The sequence below is a fragment of the Juglans regia genome, chromosome 13, assembly GCF_001411555.2.
Source record: "Juglans regia cultivar Chandler chromosome 13, Walnut 2.0, whole genome shotgun sequence".
NCBI classification, from domain to species: Eukaryota; Viridiplantae; Streptophyta; class Magnoliopsida; order Fagales; family Juglandaceae; genus Juglans; species Juglans regia.
The window spans coordinates 37771773-37783056 of NC_049913.1; the positions used below are offsets into that span (position 1 = coordinate 37771773).

Here is an 11284-nt window from a genome sequence, read left to right on the forward strand (position 1 = left end):
TACTCATTTGGTTATGTATAATAAAATTTAAGTGAAAAAACTAAGGCCATCCCTAGCTACTTAGCCTAAAGTCAAAGTCCTGGTTTGATTGTAAAACCAATAATAATACCCCATCTTAAAATGAAATTTATGTTATTGTTTTTCATGTTTCTTCCTAGAGAAGAGATTATTGAGAGTTATTTATGGATACAATTGGAAAAAGGCTAGGTGCATGCATCCAACGATACATTCCTTAATCTTAGGCTAATTTGGTCTGACTTCTATCATTGGAAGACGAGTGATTTAAGGATATTTTAAATTATAGGAAAATATTAATTTATTTGATTTTCATCTTATCTTTGGAATAAAAATAGCTTAAGGTAAATACATAATTGAAATTGAAATTTGATCTGAACTTTGAATCAAGACCTAAAGTATCTAATTACATGCACTTAATTGACACGAACGCGTCTATCTACTAATTAATTAATATATATGCACGTAATCATTCGTGTCAATTAGTGAAATTGTAAAATTTTTAAAGAGAAATGATATTTAGAATGCACAAGTATGGTATATTCATTTAAAAAGATAGAAAATATATGATTTATATAAAAATAATAAATTTTATTTTTTTAAAAAAAATATTTGACCTTTATACAATCCATAAATTTATCTAATATTACTTTTTCTTTTTGTTTAGTCCAATTTTTATTTTTATTTTATTGGAAAGATCATTGCTATTTGCTAGCCTGAAAAAAGACTTAGTTATGATAAAAATAATTAAAAAATAAAATGCGGATTTGTAGGTGGCGTGACCACCATTACCAAATGTACAAAACAAAGACTTAACAGCCAAAAACATTATTAATATTATTATTATTTTCTCCTTTTGATTGTTTTTTACTTATAAATCCAAAGAAAATTAAGTTCGTTGTAATACAATCCATAAGATTCCCTAAAATCCAACTGTATTGTTTTGTTTTCTTCTCCGAGAATCTCGCTGTCCTCATCAACACACGCTCACTCGCTATCTTTATCCGTGTAGCTCACTCTCTATCTTAAAACAAGTAAAGAGAAGAGTGAGACCGCAAACGTGCAAGAACGTGTCCCATCTCTCAGTCGCACGCCAAAAACAGGTAGTACTGGGAGGTTCCGATTCCAGTCACCAGCGCCGCACTTGTCTTTAATATGGCCGGCGGCGGGGTCTCCGGCGTCGTACTCCTCGATCTCTTGCGTGACGTCTTAACTGCTGGGCCCGCCGCCTCCGGCATTGCAGACGACGATGCATTGTTACTGTTCAGGAAAGACTGTACCGATCTGGTACGTCGGATCGCGTTGCTCACGCATTTGCTCGAGGAGATCAGGGAATTCGGTGGAGCCGGCGGCCTTTCTCCGCCGTTGGATGCGTCGACTTCTTCTTCCTCCTCCTCATCGTGGTTGTCAGATCTGGTGGTGGCTCTCCGGGCCACCAAGCACCTTTTGTTGCTCGCTGGAAACTTCCGCTCCAGTAGCTCTTCCGTGAGTTTAATTTCTTATTTGTGTTCTTTTTTTAAAACATCTGTTTGGTTGCTCGGAAAGTTGTTATAGCAGTATAAAATTGAAATTCGAAAACTTGGGAATGTAGTTCGGCTGATGATGATAGTGTGTTCGGTCGATGTGGAATCTCGTGTTCTGAATTTTTATTTGTTTGCATTTCCTGCATTTCATCGGCAGCCGAACGAATCATTGCTGTAAGTTTTGTTCTGGGATACGTGGATCTATGCTATGCTGAAACAAGATGTAGCTTGTGAAAGTGATAATGTGATATTGTGATTGGTATCCGCACGATCCTCTGGAAAAAAATAGTTTTGGATTGATAACTAGTTAATTGCACAGTTGCATATTCTGAGTTTTGTTTTTGCTGTTGTTAAGATTATTTTTCTCGTGCCTTTTAATTGTTTGGATAAAACGATATTTTTGGATCTTATGGATCACACTCTCCTGAACTAAAGATAACACTCATGACTGTCGGTTTACGTAGTTGTCACGCATTTTTTGGAACCACTAATTATTGTCTTGGGAGAGTGGCAACCTGGACTAGGACAAAATTGATTGTGTTTGCACTCGATCAAGGAAAAAAAGTAAGAAACTATTTAATCATTTCTAATTTTGGGGAAAATTCTAGAAGAAAATATTGTTAGGTACCAGGGAAAATTCAAAATCCTTCGAAGTGTTGTTGGTCCTGCTGACGTTAAGCTATATAACATGAAATTTCTAGTCGGCCGTTGTCTGCAGGTCAGTGGCTGGGTTAGAATCAATAAGCGAGGCACATAAGCCAGGCGAATGTGTTGAAATAAAATGATCGTACGAAAAAGAATTGTTAAATCTTGGTCTGACGGCTGTTACTGATGTAGTGTTTATTGACTGGGTGATGAATTGATTTGTATAAACAGAAGAGGAATTTATTTAGACATATGCTGATTCTGTGTATTTTACTGTAATGTGAATAAAAAGCTTACTTATAGTGAGTAGTTTTCATTGAAAAGGGGATGCTTCATTTGTCATGCAAATAAACCATTACTCTTGCTAAGACTGTATTGTTGTCACGTGCATCCTTGAGAGAATGTCAAGGTACCTCTCTGAACTTTGGTATATCATGATTCAAGGATGGAGCTGCCAGGAGAATTTCCTCCCAATTTCAATGTGTGATATGGAAATTGGAGACGGCATTAAGCAGCATACCATATGATCATTTTGGCATCTCAGAGGAAGTTCAAGAACAGGTAGGAGTTGAAAAATATATGGTGCTTTTTTATCAACTAGACTTGCACTTCATATTTTTACTTTCACTAGGTGGAACTGGTGAGATCACAGCTGAGAAGAGCCACAGAAAGATACGGATCTTCAAATTCCAAAATGTTATCTCTGGCCTTAGCTCAGCTGCTGGATGAAGAAATTGATCAGGGGCAATCAGTTGACAGGGTGATTGAAAGTTTACATATTCGGAAGAGTGGTAGTATTGATGATGACATTATGACAAAGGTAGATGCTATTCCTGAAGGTAATGGTTCCAAAAGACGTCACTTGAAACTGATACATCAGAAATCTGAAAGGTTCAGAAACTCTTCTGATCCTTCTGAGGGCTGTCCAGCAAATAACGTTGAAGCTGATGGACAGGACGATTTGGCTACCAACAATTTAGAGCTTATCAAGAAACCTGATCCAGTCGTAATTCCTGAAGATTTTCTTTGCCCTATATCTTTGGAACTCATGAGGGATCCAGTTATTGTGGCTACCGGACAGGCATGATTCACACCAAATGCCTATTCAACACATACTCTTTTAGAATAGATTACTTTCTATATATATATATACATATAAAGTTTTAGAGGAGATTAACTGAAATTATATAACTAAGTCATCTTTCTTATACCTGCCTCTTGATATGTCTCTCTCTTGATTCTGCAGACGTATGAGAGAGCTTTCATACAGAGATGGATAGATTCTGGGAATGCAACATGTCCAAAAACTCAGCAGAAGCTCGAAAATTTTACACTTACTCCTAATTATGTTCTGAGAAGTTTAATAACTCAGTGGTGTATTGACCACAATATTGAGCAGCCAACCAGACTAACAAATGGGAGGATTAAAAAGAGTGATGGATCATTTCGTGATGTTAGTGGGGACATAGCAGCCATTCAAGCTCTAGTCCGCAAGCTCTCTAGCCAGTCCACTGAGGAGTGTAGAGCAGCTGCGGCTGAAATAAGATCACTATCCAAAAGAAGCACAGATAACAGAGTACTAATTGCAGAATCTGGAGCCATTCCAATCCTGGTCAACCTTTTAACAACAGAAGACGTGTTAACACAAGAAAATGCAGTTACTTCCATTCTTAACCTCTCTATATTTGAAAACAATAAGGGTCTTATAATGCTCGCGGGAGCTGTTCCTTCAATTGTACAAGTCCTTAGAAATGGAAGCATGGAAGCAAAAGAGAATGCAGCAGCTACCCTTTTTAGCTTGGCTCTTGCAGATGAGAACAAAATAATAATAGGTGCATCAGGTGCAATCCCAGCTTTGGTGGAATTGCTGCAAACCGGTAGCTCTAGAGGGAAGAAGGACGCAGCAACAGCATTGTTCAATTTGTGCATTTACCAGGGGAACAAAGGCAGGGCCGTGAGGGCAGGAATCATCGCAGCATTATTGAAGATGCTTACAGATTCAAGCATTTGTATGGTTGACGAAGCTCTAACTATAATGTCAGTTCTTGCTAGCCACCAAGAGGCAAAGGCTGCTATTGTAAAGGCTAGCTCTATTCCCGTTTTGATAGATCTTTTAAGAACAGGTCTACCTCGCAACAAAGAAAATGCTGCAGCAATTTTGCTTGCCTTGTGCAAGAGAGATACTGACAATCTTGCCTGCATAAGTAGGCTTGGTGCTGTCATCCCCTTGACAGAGGTTGCTAAGAGTGGCACGGAGAGGGCCAAACGGAAGGCTACTTCATTGTTGGAGCATCTCCGAAAGTTACAACAGATTTAATAGGGGTAGTTGTCCCTAAAGAAATTTTCATTTGTTTCATTGCTTCCAATTATTTAACAGATGGAACGTTACATACGCATATTTCTTTTCAGGAGTGGAAACTGAGAATAGGGGCTTGAGATAATAATGACTGTCTCATTGCCTCTGTGTATTTATTCCCTTGTGTATGAGTGTGTAAAGAATTCATTTGATACGAAATGATGTTTTCTCAAAGTATAATTCCCTGAAAGAGAAATGTTATTTACAGTTGTGAGTGTGCAAGTGCCGTGCAGTCACTTTGAAAAAAATGAATAAATATAGAACTTACATGAAAAAAAATTAATTTTATATAAAAATTTAAAAAAATTATAATAATGAGATAAATTTTTAATTCAAACCGGACTAAGTGACGTGACTCTTTCGAAATGGTCAGTCAAAAAGTGATTAAAGTCTGATTAGGAATAATTAAGCAAAAGCAATCTAAAACGAATGAGATATTGTTATTGATTCATAGCGAGGGTATGCTCGTGCCTTTGAACGTGGAATTTCAAGGACATAAGCTATCACATGATATTTTTTGCTTTGCATTTTTTGGAACCATCAAAACTTCAATTTTTGTCCTAAACTACCCATGCATGCTCAATCAAAACTTGATAGTTTGGAATGCAAAAATGAAAAACACCGCCGGCTGACCTCGAACGTCCTTTGAGTAATGATATACACATACTAAATTATGTAACACATTGTACAATAATGTTATAAGAAGAAGATATTTTTATAAAATTATGTTATTTTTATAAGATATTTTACAAAAATATCTATTATTTAATACATTGTAATACAATATGTTATATAAAATATTGTATATAAATCATTTTCCAATTCGAATTGAAACCCTTCAAATGTCTTAGGCTGTCCCAACACCATTATTACTCATTTGACTCTGTTGTACTTGCAGTTTGAATCAGCAGCATCAGTTCACACTTACAACAACAAAAATAATTCTTACAGTTTTTTTAAATTTTAACATAAAATATAATAAATAATTTAATTTTTTTAAATAATTTAATTTTATTTAACTTTCAATTTTTATCTTATCTCATTATATCTATATAAACAAAGGGAACTATAAACCGATCCGATCCGATCAACGTAGTTTCTATAAAAAGACTCGACTGCATGATCAACCCTTGCTTCCTTCTATAAGCCAAAAGTATACTGTGGCAGTACGTTGTCTACCAGCTTTGGCCCCAGAGAGGAACTTTTCGAGGAGAAAGTAGGATATATGATAAGAAATCAACTCATTCAAAAAGTTGGAGCCTCTTTATTTGAATATAACTAAATAAGCTTTAAGGAATTATAATTAATTTTAATGGTGAACCGATGGTGTCATGGCTGATCTAAGCTGAAGAAAATTAGGTTAAAAAGTTGAACAATCATGTGGATAATAATATCAGTATGAAATGAGATATCAAAATAACTAAAGATTTGGATCTCTATTACAACATAAAATTCAAGAAGCGTAGATCAGCTTTGTTTATGCCACTTCGTTCTCTCTTATCTCAACTCGAAAATAATTAGATACTTCCGATTGCAATTGCTTCAACACCCATGAATTAATTATGTAATTATTTCTTATTAAATAGCTTAATTATCCTCCCATGAAGGACCAATTAAAATACATTGTCAATTCCAATTATTTGTCATTTATCCTCGCTATACAAAAAATAATAATTATTCGCGACAAAATATTTGCAATGAAGATGGTTATTTGTGATGAGAATGAGCGATTCTTTTTATAAATAATTATTTTAATAAATAATTATTTTAATCACAAATATTTAATTATAATTAAGTATTTCTCTCTTTTTTTATTATTATAATATTATGTGGATATAGGTAATTAAGTCGTGATTCTACATATAAAGTTGATGTAGAAGTTAGAGTTATTAAGAAAATAGGAATTGCAGACTTCCATGGCCAGGGAATAATGATTCCAAACAGAGAACAATGTAGAAAACCAAAGCACACAGCCTGTACTATAGTGAATATATATATATATATATATATATGTATATATATAAAATATTCGGTTTTTATAAAGTACTTTTTGCCTAATTCATTGAAAGTCATGAACCAGGACATGAATATGGTGGAACAGTTAACAGTTCGTAAGTAGTCAGCGACTAGAAGCAAAACTACAACTCTTTTTTCCAAGTCAGTGAACTTTCACCCTTCGTCGAAGATCATGTTGGAAAACCTATAAAGCTTCCAAATTGCTCAGCGGACTATCATGATTTTGGACCTGGCATGGTACGCCATTATATATTTAATATTCAAAAGCAAGCTATTGGAATGCGCACGTGTTCATTCCCAATATTGCTAATCAATAAATAAGATAAACATGTATACAGTAAATTAGAGATAATTAATACGCATTAAAACCTACATGTTTTTCTAATATTAACATTAATGAAGGGTTAATAAATCCTATAGAATCTATTTCATGTGTCTCAATCAATCATATAAAGTCTTTCAATTCGTACAAAAATTTGAAGGAAAATATTAAATGTACTTAATAAAAACTTTAAAAAAAATTTATTTCTACATATATCAATTATTGTTATGCTAAAAATCATAAAATTTTAAATTTTAAAAAAAACTATCAAAATGAGTATTTTAAGTAAAAATATAACTAAAACTGTAAGTACATGTAATACTATTCAAACTTGAATAATTGTTTATTCGTGCTTTTAATCATATACACATGGAGTAGTAGTACTCATGTGGTGTAAATAATTTTGATATTCCAAGCTAAATATATATATACAAGCTGCAACAAGTCAAATTTATTGTTCATTTGGTTGAATATGAACAAAAATGTTAAAACCCCGCCGTGATCATCGCTAAGAATTATAGTGAAGAAGGAAACAAATATGACTATGTAATTATTATCATCTTCCCCCACAGATCACGGGCTTTTTGTCTTTAGATCGAAGAGGAGATATGATTGTTGACATTACTAACAGCAACCTTATTGAAAGGTGGGAGAAAAAAACCAAGTTTGGTTTACTTGTTGAGAAGTCATAGTTGCAGCGTGAGTCATGAGTGCGTAAGCGTTACATAATTATTTTAAAATAAATAATAAATATTTAATTTATATAAAAAATAATTAATTTTTTAATAATAAATCTCACTAACTTAAAATGACTAAATAAATTTACATATTCTGTAAATAACATTACTCTTAATTACTGCTTACGTACATCTTGTTTTTGTCAAAACGGAGAGCCGATTTTCAAAATTTGCCCTCTTTGTTTGACCAATGACTCCCAACAAATAACTACCAAGTACCAATAAAACATTCATGTCTGTCTCTCCCACCCACCCTCGATTTTCTTTTTGTCAGCCTTAATATATATCAACCAAGAAGATCGAGCTACCTCCCTTTTGTTTTCATTTTATACTCATTGAGCTAGAGAAGCCATTATTGGCTACTGAGAAAGAAACTAAGCTCCATGGGTAATAGCTTGGGAGCTAAGAAAACCGCAAAGGTCATTAAAATTAACGGTGAGACATTGAAGTTGAAGACACCGGTACAAGCTGGGGAAGTTGTGAAAGACTACCCAGGTCATGTTTTGTTGGATTCCGAGGCTGTCAAGCATTATGGCATTCGAGCAAAGGCTTTGGAACCGCACCAGCTGCTGGAGCCAAGGAGGCTCTATTTCCAAGTAGAGTTGCCGCAGCCTCCAAAAGAGAGAGTTCCGAGAAGAGTTCGGTCGGAGATAAACATGAGTGCAAAGGACCGGTTGGAGAGCTTAATGCTGTCTCGAAGGTCGGTTTCTGACCTGTCCATCATGAAACCGACAAGCATTATGCTCGAGGAGTCCAAAGAAGGGTCACAGAACGGAGCAGTGCGGTTGAGAATGAGGCTTCCCAAAGCAGAAGTGGAGAAGTTGATGAAGGAAAGCAAAGACGAGGCAGAGGCAGCTGAGAAGATTTTGAATCTTTGTAGGGCGAGCAACAGCAATAATGGTGGGCGTGAAGTTTCACCAAAGGGGAACGAGGCAGAGATCATGGCCTTGGAGCAGAAACCGCGTTGGGAAGCTCATGGCCATGGAAGAGTTGGATCAAGAAATACCATGAAAGGGCGTGAGGTATGTTTTCTATAAGCTAGACAATTTGATCCAGTTCTCCAGCCATGTTCACCGGGTTTGACATTTTTTGCTTGTTCGTGGTACTTGATTAATTGAGCCGTGGTTTCAAAAAACGACTTTATATACATATATATATTATGCTATGTCTTTTTTCTTCAACTATATGTTGCAGCTTCATGTTTTGGGAATATTGGCTAAGCTTTGATATTCATGAGTACTTCCAGCAACAATTCATCGAAACTTATCAAACGAATTAGTTCTTTAAGAATTAACTCCATCGAATTTTAATTTAAAGCTGTAAATATCCTCAAAGTACTCATGTCAGTTCTTCCATAATTTAAGCCAGCCATGCATTCATATATATACTTAATTGCCATTATTCCCAATTCGCCATGCATAATTAAGTGCCATTAATTGCTGACCATTGATTATTTTCCCGTGACATGAGGTAGGTAGGTAGGTAGGGTTAATTTTAAATGGCATCTTGCGATGCAGTTCGACCAATTAAGTCATCCTTGCCTGCATGTTAATATAATTAGTCAAACAGCCAAAATAGTAGCTCTAAATTGTACCAATGCATAATATAGCTCTCCAGTACTTATCAATGAAGTTTAATACATCAGAACAAAAGTTTAAGTTTACTTAGTTTCTAAATATTATTTGACTTATATTTACAATTGTAAATTATACAACTGTCTAGTAATTATTATAAAAAAATAAATAAAATATGAAATTTATATAAAAAAATTAATTTTTTAATAATAAATTATATTTTTTTTTAAAATGATTACGCGATATAGAATTACTTTATATATATTCATCACGCATTGCTTTAATTTTTAGCTGTTTTCGGATTGCGTGCTCTTATTTACAACAAGACTAGGATATATATTTTTTTGAAAAACTCTACTTATCATCTCTTACCCCATGCACACTCCAACATTTGACTTGTGTAATATCTAGTTTGTCCGTTTGACAATTTGTAAGTAGTAAACGAGCAAGAACGAGCTTAAATATTCCCGTGTATATACATATTATTTATCGCAGCTTGTATGTGAATTCAATCCGGCTAAGAAGAAAAACATGGCCACCGCTGACCACGTGGTCATGGACATATTGTACCTGTATACTGCTATATATATATATATATATATATATATATATATTTATATCAAACGAGAAGCAGTTTGAACACGACATGCATGCATTCACATTTGCCTTAGTACCATTCAAAACAAGCAAGATCATGACGGCTTGACTGATCGATTATTCTGTTTCTTTGGCCGTACTTTTGGAATACTTGAAACCAGATGCTAATATTAATACACGTTAATTAATCCCTCTACACACTGATTCTTAATTAATTTGTTCTGTTCTGGATTTGCAGAAGCGAGTGAGTTTCATGCCAATCAGTGAAGGAGAGATTCAAATAGCTGTTGCTTCTTAGTAGTAAGCCATGAAGAGAGAATAGATGGCCTACAGTAGTAAAGCTGTTTAATACATTGCTCCAACCAGAGGGGATAGTACTACTACCTAACCAACCAATTAACACTTGGTGGGATAGTTATCATGTACGTACATGAAACAAGTTGTTGGATGCTGAAATAAGAGCTTATATTAATTAAAGGTCATGATATTATATATTAATGTACGAGGAGTTTTACTTACAGTTTTACTTATAAGACTCATTTTATTAATTTTTTTTAAATTTTAAATTTTAAATTTTATAATTTTCAACATATTAATAATTGATACGTGGAGAAGTAAATTTAAATTATCAAAAGTTATAATTGTTAATCAATAATAATAATAACTCAAAACGGTTATATCATTCCCTTATAAAAATATGATATAAAGGGAGGAAGATTAAGTGCATAGTAATTAAAATTGTTTTGCACACTTAATTACATGCAACATAAGGAAGGTGAGTGCTCGGTGTTGAAGGGTTACTTTTAATGCCTAAGTCAATTTTCTGTTCTTCTGAGATAATTTTAGTAAGTAAAAGAATATAAATCTCGAATTTTAATATGGTACCCGACTTTTATACTACCTGTCGAGATGGTACTCAGTATCCCATGTCAGATGCTTCTATCTCCCTTATAGGATACCACGTTATCTTCTTTAATGCGGTGTGGCCTCATATGACCACGCCCTTGTGGTAGGTGGGTGGGACGTGGGTTTGTGTCCCATGTAATGACGTGCGTTTATAAGGTGGTGTCAGCGTCCTATTATTCCTACACAGGCCCTAGGTCTTTTCCTTTCTTACGCAACTCATGGGATTGTGCTGCTAATCACAAGTCCTCCGGGATAAGCTTAGCCCAGCCCGGGAGGGAGGCAAATATATCCCTTCCAGTTGGACCCGGCCCGATAGGGGACACAAACTCTCTTCCAATAATAACAAACTCTCTTCCGATATTGGACTGATTATACGAGACAGGAACATGGGAATAAGATTGAGTCAAAATGAAGTTTCAACGCAAAGATTTCTGCTTTAAAGCAACGAACTCATGTGAAGAAACCTTCAACATAACTTTAGCACTATGAAAAAGATCATGTGCAAGGTTCGAGCTCTGACAGGTGCTTCTTTTGATCTCCACATTTCTCTCATATATCATTCCAATTTAGCTATTCATCATTCTCACACACTA

The 11284-nt window shown here is 34.8% G+C and overlaps 2 protein-coding genes across 2 annotated transcripts; both read left to right on the plus strand.

Moving 5' to 3' along the window:
* The first annotated feature begins 1084 nt into the window (after positions 1-1084).
* Positions 1085-4713, plus strand: LOC109008163 (U-box domain-containing protein 11-like). Its single transcript, XM_018988171.2, has 4 exons — positions 1085-1500; positions 2628-2744; positions 2815-3264; positions 3430-4713. Exons 1-4 carry the CDS (start codon positions 1171-1173, stop codon positions 4498-4500), a joined length of 1968 nt encoding a protein of 655 aa, XP_018843716.1. The 5' UTR covers positions 1085-1170; the 3' UTR covers positions 4501-4713.
* Positions 4714-7838: 3125 nt separating this feature from the next.
* On the plus strand, positions 7839-10375 carry LOC109008172 (uncharacterized protein At1g66480-like). The gene is made up of 2 exons (XM_018988181.2): positions 7839-8636; positions 10024-10375. The coding sequence occupies exons 1-2, from the start codon at positions 7998-8000 to the stop codon at positions 10081-10083; spliced, it is 699 nt and encodes a 232-aa protein (XP_018843726.1). The 5' UTR covers positions 7839-7997; the 3' UTR covers positions 10084-10375.
* The last annotated feature ends 909 nt before the right edge of the window (positions 10376-11284 follow it).

What these genes read in the sequence shown, in the direction of transcription:
- LOC109008163 (XM_018988171.2), top strand. Translation starts at nt 1,171, where the DNA reads ATGGCCGGCGGCGGGGTCTCCGGCGTCGTACTCCTCGATCTCTTGCGT. An exon ending in CAGAGGAAGTTCAAGAACAG is followed by an intron (nt 2,745 to 2,814) that starts GTAGGAGTTGAA and finishes TACTTTCACTAG; the next exon opens with GTGGAACTGGTGAGATCACA. An exon ending in TTATTGTGGCTACCGGACAG is followed by an intron (nt 3,265 to 3,429) that starts GCATGATTCACA and finishes TTGATTCTGCAG; the next exon opens with ACGTATGAGAGAGCTTTCAT.
- LOC109008172 (XM_018988181.2), top strand. Translation starts at nt 7,998, where the DNA reads ATGGGTAATAGCTTGGGAGCTAAGAAAACCGCAAAGGTCATTAAAATT. An exon ending in ATACCATGAAAGGGCGTGAG is followed by an intron (nt 8,637 to 10,023) that starts GTATGTTTTCTA and finishes CTGGATTTGCAG; the next exon opens with AAGCGAGTGAGTTTCATGCC.